The 13,371-nt window shown below is 40.3% G+C and overlaps 1 protein-coding gene across 6 annotated transcripts in view; it reads left to right on the top strand.

Annotated features, from left to right (window-relative positions):
* Nucleotides 1-6,834, top strand: part of FNDC3B (fibronectin type III domain containing 3B) — a 363,538-nt gene extending 356,704 nt beyond the window's left edge. For all 6 annotated transcript variants that reach the window (XM_043594896.1, XM_043594895.1, XM_043594893.1 and 3 more), the window contains one exon: nt 3,291-6,834. In XM_043594896.1, the coding sequence (XP_043450831.1) occupies nt 3,291-3,602 (312 nt within the window). In that variant the 3' untranslated portion in view covers nt 3,603-6,834. The remainder of the gene's footprint in view (nt 1-3,290) is intronic.
* The last annotated feature ends 6,537 nt before the right edge of the window (nt 6,835-13,371 follow it).

The following is a 13,371-nucleotide window of genomic DNA, read 5'->3' as shown; positions in this document are numbered from 1 at the left end:
GAGCCCGACGTGGGGCTCAAACTCACAAGCCGCAAGATCTTGACCTGAGCCAAAGTCAGACGCTTAACCACCGGAGCCACCCAGCCGCCCCAGAACATGCTTAAAATCTTACAAAAGGCCTAGCAAACGCAATGATGAATCTGGATAGTAGTAAGAAACAAACAAAATTGGTTTTCTGGCACTTGGTCATTAGACAAAAGTATAATAAATAAGACATTGTAAAGTTTGAAAACGAGGGAGGAAAAATCTTAAGAAAAAGGCTAAATATCTGGGGTGCCTTGGTAGCTCAGTCGGTTAAGCATCTGACTTCAACTCAGGCTATGATCTTTTAAAAAAAATTTTTTTTTAATGTCTATTTATTTTTGAGAGAGAGAGACAGAGTACAAGCTGGTGAGGGGCAGAAAGAGAGAGGGAGACACAGAATCAGAACCAGGCTCCAGGCTCTGAGCTGTCGGTACAGAGCCTGATGCAGGACTCAAACTCACAAACTGTGAGATCGTGACCTGAGCCAAAGTCAGACGCTTAACCAACTGACTGAGCAACCCAGATGTCCCCCAAAAAAATTTTGTAAAGGCTAAATATCAAGTGAACATTGGTAGTTGGTTCCCTTTTCTAAACCGTGAGATCCTTTTACTGTCTTTGTTTGCCCAACACTAAATGCATGGCCAGTATACTTGTGTTCACTGATGGTATGTCCTATTTCTTGGTAATTGGTAGAAGTTGATACACCAGGCTTTAAAAACACTCAACATTTGGAGGCGCCTGGGTGGCTCAGTTGGTTGAGCTTCCAAGCTTCAGCTCAGGTCATGATCTCACAGCGTGTGAGTTCGAGCCCCGCACCAGGCTCTGTGCTGACAGCTCAGAACCTGGAGCCTGCTTCGGATTCTGTGCCCCCTCTCTCTCTGCCCCTCCCCACTCATAGTCTCTCTCTCTCTCTCTCAAAGATAAACATTTAAAAAAATTTTTTTAAAAACACTCAGCATTTGTAGATCCCCACTAACTCTGTAGCTGACAAGTGTTTCAGACAACGTTGAGAATATTGGAAATACTTTTTATTTTCTAGGGGATTTGTATTAATGGGCAAAAACGACAGCTTTACTAAGTTAGCCTGTAGCTAGGTTGAAAATGCTTATGATTATCACTTTTAATTGCTGTGTTTTAATATATTTGGAGTTGTTGGTGTAATAGCTTCCTTTTCGTGTGCAGTGCTATGTACCAGGCATATTTTAAGTGCTTTATCAATCCTCAGTGCCATTCATACAGGAAAGATTCAGTTAATTTTACTTTCTTGTTCATCAGCCAAATCTCTTACTGATTTGCCTGAGTTCCGGGTACTTTTTTTCCTATCTCAATTCATTGATTGTAATGTAAGCCATGAATTTTTATGTAATTTTAATGTGATCATCATTTTCTTTAAGTTTGAGGCTATCACTTTGATAAAAGAGCCTTGTGAGATCTCCCTTCCTCCAAGAGTTCTCTAAGTAGACTGGTAGTTTTCAGGTCCCTGTAATGGTAAGCCTCGTGGTGATTGTATTAGAGTTAACAAAGGGGAAGAAAATTTCCCAGGTCCTTAATGGAAAAAAAACAGATTGTCTTGTGTTTACTGTCTGTATGACCAGATGGACCACTGAATTACTTAAATGTTAATTTGTGATAAATTGGAGTGTGTAGAAAAAAATTTTTTTCAAGAAAACAATTAGGCACATACCTCCCACAAAACTAGGAGAAAATATTTGTAAGATGTATCTGGCCAAGGATTTATATCCAGATGATAAAAATAGCTCCTACAGGGGCACCTGGGTGGCTCAGTCAGTTAAGCGTTCGACTTTAGCTCAGGTCATGATCTCACGGTTCATGGGTTCAAACCCCACATCAGGCTCTGTGCTAACAGCTCAGAGCCTGGAGCCTGCTTCAGATTCTGTATCTCCCTCTCTCTCTCTCTGCCCCTCCCCTGCTCACACTCTGTGTCTCTCTTTCAAAAATAAATAAACATTTAAAAAAAAATTTTTTTAAGAAGAGCTCCTACAAATAACTAAAAGTAAGTAAATTAAAAACAGGCAAAAAGACTTGAACATACTCTTCACAAAAGAAGGTATATGAATGACCAATGAGCAGATGAAAATATAGGAAACATCGTTAGGCATCAGACAAATGCAAATGAGATAGCATTATCACCCATCAGAATGGCTAAAATATAAATGACCAATAATAACAAATGTTGATGAGGATGGGGTACAACCAGAACTCTCCTACTTTGCTGGCAGAAGGTACAAAGTGATGTAATCACTTGGGAAAACTATTTCTCATGAAGTGAAATGTAGATGTTCCTGTGACCCAGCACTTCTCCTAAGTATTTACTCCAGAAAAATAAAAACTTAAGTCCTCAAAGATTTGTACACAGATGCTCATAGCAGCCTTATTATATAAAAGCTCCAAACTGGGAAAAAAAATGCAAATGTCCATCATAAAGAGAATGGATACATTGAGGTCTAGACAGGTGATGGAACACTACTGAATCCGTAACCTGGGTGAAGCTTGTAGGCACAAGAGCGGGCATGAAGTGGGATGCCATTTATATGAACTTCTAGAGCAGGCCAAACTAATTACAGAAACAAGTCAGAATAGCGTGTACTTCTTTTTATTTATTTGAAAGAGAAGGAGAAACAATCCCATGCAGGCTCTACCCCATCAGTGCAGAGTCCTATTTGGGGCTCGAACTCACGAACCATGAGATCATGCCCTGAGCCGGGATCAACAGTCAGATGCTTAACTGACTGAGCCACCCAGGGGCCCCAGAATAGGATGTACTTCTTGAAGGTGGAAGTAGGAGATCTTAATGGGGTAGTGTTATACGGTGCATGCAACTGTCAAAAAATCATCCAACTGACACTTTGCATTGTATTGTTTCTACAACTTTTTAATTGTTTCCTTTCAGCACATGTTAATTTGTTCTGTGGACCAAGATCTGGGGCTCTTTGTAAGAATTAAGTCATCTTCTAATTTACAGCCTAAATGCTTATTAAAATTTAGTCAGTTGCGTATGTATTACTTAGGTCAGCTGCAATTCTAGTCGCTGAATTTTGTATTGTGTTTATTCAGAGTGGGTTAGAACACCTTCCTTTGTTGCTGTTGGATGAAATACAGATTGGGAGAAATAACCCGTCTACATCATTTTTGTTTTTATGGCGTAAAGCCAGGTCCACAAGGCCCCCAGCGTTATAGGATGATTCCTTTAGAAGACCACAGTGTTACAGATTAACTGACCAGGACTTTTTCGTTTTCCCTGGAAGGTATACAAGGGAGAAGAAGCAACATTCCAGATCTCAGGCCTCCAGACCAACACAGACTACAGGTTCCGCGTGTGCGTGTGCCGTCGCTGTGTAGACACCTCTCAGGAGCTAAGCGGAGCTTTCAGCCCCTCTGCGGCTTTTGTATTACAGCGAAGCGAGGTCATGCTCACAGGGGACACGGGGAGCATAGACGATCCCAGAATGAAGAGCATGATGCCTACTGACGAACAGTTTGCAGCCCTCATTGTGGTTGGCTTTGCAACTTTGTCCATTTTGTTTGCCTTTATATTACAGTACTTCTTAATGAAGTAAACAAACCCAACAAAACTAGAGGTATGAATTTAATTAATGCTACACATTTTAATACACACATTTATTCAGATACTCCCCTTTTTAAGCCCTTCTGTTCTTTGATTTATATACTTCTCTTGTTTTACAGATTTAGCTAGGAAAAAAAAAATATCAGTGTTTTGGTGCACCTTTTTGAAATGCAAAACTAGGAAGAGACTAAACTGGATTTTTTTTTTTTTTTTAAAGAAAAGCAAACCGGATACCAAAAGCTAGCTTTCATATGTTTTCTTTTATCTTCAGATTTACCTTTATTCTGTTTTCACTGATGTCTTTTGCAAGCCTTTGGTTGTTTGTTAATTTATATTCACCAGTCACTTCTTTTGTCTTGATCATCGATATCTGTGAACATGAATCACAGTGTGTGTAGTTACAGGTCTAGGATTCCAGTGTTGTCAGAGTATTAGCACACAACTACAACGGCAACAACAACGTACAGAAGATGTGTTCGCTCAGATAAGGCTGCCCTAAACAACCCTTTTGTCACTCAGTTGTTTAACTGTGTTTAGCTCATTTGAATCAAAATGTGTACTTTAATCTAAAATGTTTTAATGATCTGTATTTCTTCTGATTTTAACACTATGAGCTGCCTGTCTAAGAAATCAAGTAACCAAAATGCACCTATAAATTATGGAGCATTGTAGATTTTTACCCCATCGATTCATAGCAGTAATTTTAAGAGGGCATTGTGCAATAGTTAGTTGTTTCCTTGTTCAGCTGTTTTAAAAGCTGCTTTAACTTGTTTGTTTGTCTTTGTGTAGAACTACTTCTAATCTAATCACTAGAGTTATTATATTCTGTTATGTTTGACCAGAGTTATATGGCGAGAACTGGTGACTGTTTAGTGCCTCTGCCCATTGTCCATGATTCATACTAATTGTGAGCAGTCTTCTTACAGCTTGTTGTTTTGGAAAGATTTGCCTTTAGGCTGTTCTTTGAGGTATCAATGAAGTGATCGAATTTCAATACCTTGATTCAATGCACATCATATTAATCTAACAGCAGATGAAAACTGGTAAAACCCAAACGAGAGTCATCTAAATTTGTAGTTCCTATTTTTGTGGGTTTGACCTGGCCATGTGTGGAGAGGGAATGATATTTGGTGGTGAGCACAGGGTGTTTGGGGGTGAAGGAGCCTAGATTCTCTCCCTGGATCTGTCACTAACTTGCTGCGTGACCTGAACACGTCACTTTACCTCTCTGTGCCTCAGTTTCCCGTGCATTAAAAATAAAATGAAATAAAATGAAATGGGGATTCTAATGTTTGTAAGTGCTTTGAGATCCTTGATCAACAGGTGCTATTGGAGTGCAAAGTGTTACTCTTGCATGTTTATTCTGAGTCATGAGATAATCAAGTTTAACCCAAAGTCATTGGATTATTTATATGAAGTCCATAATGTTCGCGTACCTCAGGGACATTTAAGAGTTGGAGGTGCAAATAAATATATTCCAAAAGGGTGCAACAGACACAGTGTATCCCCCTGCTTCTGTTTTTGTATATTTTTGCTACTTGGTTTTTCTTGATCATAGCGATTTTGTGCTTGGTCTATGTTGTCTTAAGATGCAGTATCCTGTACTAGCTTATAATATTCCCATACCAAAGTCATGGGGAAACCAACATTATTTTGTTTTTGGTTTATTTATACTATATTCTGCATACAGTACTTTAAATGCCAATTACAGTGCAATCTTTATTTATTGTAAAATTTTTTAAATGTACTTATGTACTAATTTCCCCTTGTAGCATGTTATTTTGTGTTTTATACTTTTGTAATTTTTAGGTCAGTCCTGTACCTTGGCAACATCTGTAGTATTATTATCAATCTTCTGACATTTTCTTGTGTTTTTAAAGAGAAGAGCATCTAGTGCATTAAATGCCAAAAAAAAAAAAAAATCCATTATCAGTGATTGAAACGTTTACATGTACCCAAAAAACCATAATCATCTCTTGAAAGAAAGTGCTGAGATCAATGAATTACTCTGTGTGCCTATATTGATGTAGTAAGTACTAGAGAGTTTTGTATTTTGTTATTGACTGTAATAATTAGTTTAATTAGCCTTGCAAAGTGATGGCATCAAGGTAAATATATTTTTGCCAAAGTTCTGGCCTTCCAAAACTCAGCCCTCTGCTTAAGTATGTATTGTGACCCACTCTACCGTGGCATCTGCGTTTCCGGAGACCATTGCTTAAAACACACCTTCTCCCCCCAAAACACCTGCATGAAATGAAGAGTTAAGTGTGTCCAAAAACCCTGTTTGCCAGGTGGGGGGGGGGGGGGTCCCTTTTTGGAAACACTTCAGAACTGCTGCTATAAAGAAATTCTCTGAATTGGTTGAAATGTTTTAAATGGAAGAATACTTAAGGCCAAGACTGCTACGAGTACTTTATCTTTTTTGAGATTGTCATCCTGTTGAACCACCAGAAAGCTGAAGTGGGTGAAATACCAGCTGGCGGCACTTTATTTTATTGTTCTCCGTGATTTGGTGTCCATTATAACCCCGTCAGTCCAAAAATTATTACTCCATCTGGCTCTGTTTTCTATCACAAACACGTATTTGTGACATCAGTATACAACTATATGTGTATTGCCGTTACACACGAACAATAAAATAAAGTGTTATATCGACCTTATTTCTCTTGCCCTTTTGCAATACGTAGGAATGAGTGAGCGGCCGATTCCCGATGCTCTGTATGTCAGATTCCTCCCTGGCACAAGAAATTCCAGTCATGTAATGCAAACTGCCCTTTGTCCTCAAAAGAAACTGTTTAAAGAGAAAACTTTTTTAAAAGATTTTTTTCATAGTATCTGCCTTGTTCTTATCAACTTGAAATTGTTGGCATTTTCTAACTGTGTTTTGTTGGCTACAGTAAATCAGTATTCCTGTCAAAATTGAAAAGTGCCCTAATTGAATGTGTTTGAATGTTATCCTTGCACAGTTCTTTAAATTGAAAGACAAAATGTTTTACCTCACTGTTGGACATACATTCCAAGGTTTTCAACTCTAGGAGAAAAAAAAAATAATCATGTTTTCCTGTATTGTAAATTTTAGACTATTTCATACACATTGTATTAAAACTGCCATATCAATTTTAATGTATAGATTTTGCAAATACTATGCTATATGTAATACCTAACTGTATCTGTAGTGTATATGTAATATATTTATGCCCAATAAATGTTTTAATTCTTTCTGACGTAAGTAGGGTTTTTCTGCCATGAATAGGATTGCTTTTGTTGTTGTTGTTACTTTTTAAAAACTTAAACCACATCCCCAAAGTTGCACAGTCAAATGCCTTTCGAGGCCACCCAGGTGGCATCCAAAAGAGCAGTTGCACCCGAGGTCCTGCAAGATCACAGGCCATAATCACATGTGCTAATGTCTCAAAAGCTAAAGATTCAGATTTCCCTGTACGGGACAGCTAAAATGTGATTATGGACAATACAGGCCCGGGGGCTGCCAGTTAATTCTTTGTCAGAGTCTGCGTCCCTTACCTGTTATCCAAATGCCAAACCTTAGGGGCCCAGGTCTATCTCCGTACACACGGAGACCCAGAATGCTCTCTCTCCAAGACGAACTCCCAGGGTTTTGACTTCCATCTTCCCTCCCCTGGCTCTCATTCAACAACAACAACAGCAATAAAGCACAGTGCCCCTGCTATGGCCATGGTTTCCTTATGTTCCGATGGTTTTGCTAGGAATCGCTAGTATCTTTCTCATTTCTGGAGGAAAAAAAAATGTACAGAAAAACTTTCTAGAAGAAAAAAAGCTCTGCGTTATAAAGAGTGATGGCCATTCCTGTGAGTAAAGGTGACAAAGTGGACACGTGAGAGTTTGCATGCTCCTAACACTCCACTGAAAATCTAGTAAAGATTTGTTGTTGTTGTCGTTATTGTTACCGTTGTTGAATCACAACTCCCCTCAACACTGGGAAGAATGGGAAAGCACTTGCTAGCACCAGAATTTTGGAATTCTAATTTCTCAAGGAGAGGACTGAGCATCACCTCAATTCACATGCAGAATATGCTGAAGGCTCAAAAATTGACAGAAACATGTCCTTTTGAAGTGATGATGAACAGGGAAAGGAACCTAAAATACTACTAGTTGAAAGCTGTTTCAAATGCCATTGGATCCATAAAATTCGTCCCGTGTTGTGTTGTTTCCAGTTGGACAGCTGCAACCCTGCAGAAGCCTGTATGTTTCTCCTCAAAAGCTAAAATAGAAATCCCTAGCCTGGGAGACGCAATCCACAGCTGAGAGTAAAGTTGTGTGTACCATATCAGAAATGGGATTCAGTGAACATATGCATACAGGAGAATATTAAGCGTGTTACCTAGAGAGCCTCATAGGCCAAAAAGAAAGATCTAAAGATGGTCAATGAAATGGCTCAGCCAGAGAGCATCCTTGGGTGGTTCTTCTCAGCCTGGGCTGCACAGTAATATCACCTGCGGTGCTTTTCAAAACCCCTACACCCACATCATACTTTGGACCAATAAAAATGTGTATTTCCGGAGCGCTGGTGATTTTTTTTTATTTTTTTTTAATGTTTATTCATTTTTTGAGAGAGTGGGGGAGGGGCAGAGAGAGAGAGAGGGAGACACAGAATCCGATGCAGGCTCCAGGCTCTGAACTGACAGCACAGAGCCCGACATGGGGCTTGAGCTCACAGACCATAAGATCATGACCCGAGCCAAAGTTGGATACCCAACCGACTGAGCCACCCAGGCGCCCCAGCATCGGTGACTTTTAAAACCCCACAGGTGTTTCCTCTGTGCAGCCAGGATTGAGAACCACTGCCCCGAGGTGAAACACTCACTCAACAATCCCCTGTCAGTTTTTGAGTCCTCCAGCTTAATGAAGAGTGACCTGACATCTGATGAAAGCTGCTAACATGAAAAGCCAAAGCCAACAACGTGGAAGAATCAGAGACTAAGGGAGAAGCAACTTCAGGAAACAATTGTTTATCTCCCGAGAGATGAAAGGAAATAAATCCTCTTTAGACTGAGGACAGAATGCTATTGAAAAGGGTGCTTAACGAACGTGGAAATGCTCTCGGAAATGAAAAATTCAGAAGGGTTAGAAGCTGCAATTAAGAGAATAACCCCAAAATAAAACAAATGAAAATATAAAAGATTAGGATCAGACCAGAACATTCAATATCCAAGTAGTAGGGACTTGAGAAAGAACAGAGAAAATGGAGAAGAAATCATGAAACACCATGTTTCCAGAAGGAAAGGGCAGGAGGGTGCTCAGCACGATGAGTGGAAATAAACCTCCCCCAAGGCACACCGTCCTGAAATTTCAAAACACTAGGACCAAGAGAAGCTCCCAAAAATGTAGGAAGGTGGTCACATGGATTAGAAATCAGAATAGCTTTATAATGCTTGCTAGCAACATTGGAAGCTAGAAATCAGTGACGCAAGTACGTCAAGATTTGAAAGATGAAGATTTCCCACCTGCTTACTCTTGGCCAAGTGTGAAGTATCATGAAGACATTTTTAGAAATGTGAGATCTCACAAATTTGCCTCCCATGCTCCCATTCTCAGAAGCTATTAGAGGATATGCTCTCCCATATTTGCCATACAGGCAAATAAAACAAGAAAGAAGAATCCATGGGATTCTGCCCCCAGTGCTTTTCATGAAGTTGACTATCCAGCCCTTTGCCCCAAAAGGATTTATGTAATTTTCACTGTATCTTCCTCCTACCCCCACCTGGCCAACATGTTTGCATGACTGCCCCCCCAAAATGGGTGCAAATGACCCTTTTAAACCTCTCAAGATATCTTACCTTGTGCTAATTAAAAGTAACGATTAGATCTGTGTACAGCTACCCTTTATTCAGAGTGGTGACCAAAAAAAAAAAAAGTTTCTGCCTCTACTGCTGGACTGGAGGGAGGGAATATATGCTTGGGACAGCAAGTCTCATCACCTCTGCAGCATTTGGCAGTGATGTAATCCATAAGACCTGTTGCTCCAAACCATAGTCTTTTGCATGGGTGTGTTATTTTTAGTGCAATATTTTCATTTTAATTGAAGTCGTCAATTTATCGTTTGAAATGTGGAAATTTAAGGGCGCCTGGGTGGCTCAGTCGGTTAAACGTCTGATTTCAGCTCAGATGATGATTTCATGGTTTGTGTGTTCAAGCCCCATTTTGGGCTCTGTGCTGACAGCTCAGAGCCTGGAGCCTGCTTCGGATTCTGTGTCTCCCTCTCTCTGCCCTTCCCCCACTCACGCTCTCTCTCTCTCAACAATAAACATTTAAAAAATGTTTTTTTTTGGTTTTTTTTGTTTTTTCAACGTTTATTTATTTTTTGGGACAGAGAGAGACAGAGCATGAATGGGGGAGGGGCAGAGAGAGAGGGAGACACAGAATCGGAAACAGGCTCCAGGCTCTGAGCCATCAGCCCAGATAAAAAATGTTTTTAATGTGGAAATTTCATACAAAATACTGGAATTCCAGATTCTACTAAAATTTGAAAGACCTGGCAACTAGGTCTTATTCTAGAATGATGCTCAACAAAGGTGAATAATGGCTGTCCTTATTGGTTGGGGCATTTGCTGTGCAGCTGACCACATTTCTCACCAAATTTTTGATAAGAATATGGATGATCTTGTCTCTTCCAATAGAAGAATATCACCTTTTACTCATCTCTGACAAAAGTGAGTAAATGGTATGTGGGGCGGGGGAAGAGACAAGATTTCCAAGAATTTGATGGAGAACGTCTGTATATATTTGCTTCTCCATCAAAGCAACAAAAACAGTGGCAACAAGAAAAATGCCAACATCAAGTTTTCCAGAACTCTGGAAATTAAAGCCTTGTAACAATCTGAACCTTGATAAGAACAGCAGGCTTTGTGTTTTTTTTTATCGCAATCAACTCTTCTCCCCAGCTCCACAGTAGCCTTGAAAATGAGCCCTGCGGCCACCAGAGGGAGCATACTGGGTTTGGAGCATCTCAAAATATCTCCTCCCCAGATCAGTGTCATTATTTAACTTGACTCGGAGCTCGCTTTATGGGAAAAACCTTATATCCAGGGCATTTGTTGAAAAATAATCAGTGGAATCATGTAACACTGTCGCTGCTTGAGGCTGCAGTACCAGTTGGGGCAAACAAGAGCCTGGTCAAAAACTTCCAAGACCCGAGGACGGAGATATCCATGGGGGTGGTTAAAGCTTGTGACGTGGTCCTGAGCATCTAGAAGGCCATGTACATGTACAGGGCTATGAGTGCGCCAAGGAAGGACCTGAGAAGTCCTCAGTCTCACTTCTGCCTGGTCACAAGGCCCTGTGCAAGCAAGGAATGAAGGCCAGGGTGGAACTGGGAACTCTCTGCCTGTGGAAGGCATGCTCCAATATACAGAGCCCCATGAAGAAGAGTGGAAAACTTACTGGTTCAAGGCACTGAAGGAAATCTGTGAGTAGCTGTTAACTGACATCAAATGGAACAGAGACAATCGTGGCCAGAAGTCTGAAAGGATAGAACCTGAATTTGTAACTCAGATTTACCCTAATAAGAAATGGGGAGGTGATGATCAAAGAGGATTTTAGCCTTAACTATAATATTTTGGCCTTGTAGATGAAAGATGCATTTACATATTAGGAAATAAAAAATAATTTTATGGTTAACAAAACCATAGAAGAAATAAATTTCCGTCCCCTTTTCCGAGTCAAAGGATAACTAAAGGATGCTTCTTAGTTTTTTTCCCCCCTAGGACTGAAGGCACAGATTTTTTGCTTTCTATCCAAACAGGTTCTACAAGAAGCACGTTCAATTCACATCAACAAAGTTTCTTGCACATATGAGCTATCGAACGCTGTAGATTTTCCACTATAGCATTGTTTCCCAAAGTGGGGAAATATACAAGACAACTGTAAACGGTACATGGCTTGACATCTTTAAATTATGTAGTTTTGTCATCTGTACTAGGAAAAATTGTATCCGCCATATCAAAGAAAACCAGATAAGATTAAAGTGGATATTTAAGAAAAGGAATATGGTAAGTAAATAATGGCGCAGGTGCTACTCAGATATGGCAGAAATCACAGGAATGATGAGCAAATGGATGAAGTTTGAGAACAGTGCACCACAGAATGCAGTGTCCTAAATAACACACGGATCTATGCGAGGCAATACATTTCTAAGTTGTCATATGTAAATACATTCTTTAATCATCATGTGAAGAGTTGTGTTGTATGTGGGGGGGGGGGGGGCGGAGGGGCGGGGCAGAATGCAGTGTCCTAAATAACACACGGATCTATGCGAGGCAATACATTTCTAAGTTGTCATGTGTAAATACATTCTTTAATCATCATGTGAAGAGTTGTGTTGTATTGGGGGGGGGGGGGAGGGGCGGGGCACGGGGGAATGGGGATAAAAATCAGGATCCACACAGAACTGGAAATTGAATTGAATGAGATTTGTGTAACTGACCCCTACCAGCCTCAGTGACGTGCTCAAACCTTCCTATCCTGCTGTGCATATTTTCATGTTCAGCACTTATGAATATTAGCATAAATGAAAATTGGCTTCTCTGCAGTTAAGGTGCTTTTGCCCAAAGACTGAAGGCTCTATGGTGTTATTTTTGCAGAGCCTGAGCTAAGATGACATTTTGGTTTCACCAGGCATGGGGAAGAAAAGAAAAGTATGATAGGCCTCTATTGTTTTGTCTGCCACTCCCTTCCAGGACAGTGGGCTAGAAACACCCTCTCCCACACTCAACCCCATCCACTCTGTTCTCCACAAGTTGCTGGATTCCTCTAAAATCACTACCCAGACTTCACTACATTATTCTAGGGATGGCCTAGCCATCTGGGATTGAGACTCAAGGTGGTCTTGCTCTAATGGCTGGACCTCTAAGATGAAAAGCTTGAAAATCTTGAGCAGCTGTTTTTCTCCATGTAGATAAAGCCAGTGAGACAGAACAATGAAGCTGGTAAGAGGAGAGAAAAAAGGGCAATGATGCAATAGAAAGTCCCTAGTTAAGGCCCAATTTATTCTGTCCTTACGTTCACTGACCCCTTTTACAGTTTCCTTGTGACCCTTTGTGTTCAAGCTAATTGGACTTGAATTTCTGACACCAGGGACTAGAACATGCCCAACAAAGACAGAAAGCACTTAAAACCATTTCATATTGCAAAGGGGGCCTATTTAGAGTAGAATATTCAATGTATAAAATGCACAACCTCAAATATTTTTATGCTGGGAATTCATGCAGAGTTTTGTTTCTGTTTGTTTGTTTTTACCTTTCAAGCAGTATACACTGAACTTAGGAAAGCTATAGATATTTTTGTAATGTTATTTACTTATTTTGAGCAGAGAGCATGAGTGGGTGACGGGTAGAGAGAGAGGAAGAGAGAATCCCAAGCAGGCTCCGTGCTGTCAGCTCAGAGCCCAGATCCCACGAACCGTGAGATCATGACCTGAGCCAAAAATCAAGAATTGGACCCTTAATCTATTGAGCTACCCAGGTACCCCCCAAACTACAGATTTTTTAAAAATCAAAACCAAAATAAAATGGTGCTGAATGTGAGCATTTATTAGTGAGCACTTGCAGCATGCTGAACACAAGACATGTATTATCTGACTTCTGACTCACAGCCCTTTGAGGTGAGTGTAGCTATCACTCTTGAAGCACAGGCATATAAGTCAGTATCGATGGAGGATTCAAGCCTGGCTCTAATTTCTGAGGCCAGTTTAGTCTAACTCTGCATTGTGCTGCCTGGCAAGAACG

The sequence above is a fragment of the Prionailurus bengalensis genome, chromosome C2 (assembly GCF_016509475.1).
Source record: "Prionailurus bengalensis isolate Pbe53 chromosome C2, Fcat_Pben_1.1_paternal_pri, whole genome shotgun sequence".
NCBI lineage: Eukaryota > Metazoa > Chordata > Mammalia > Carnivora > Felidae > Prionailurus > Prionailurus bengalensis.
This window is presented reverse-complemented; position numbering and strand designations above follow the sequence as displayed.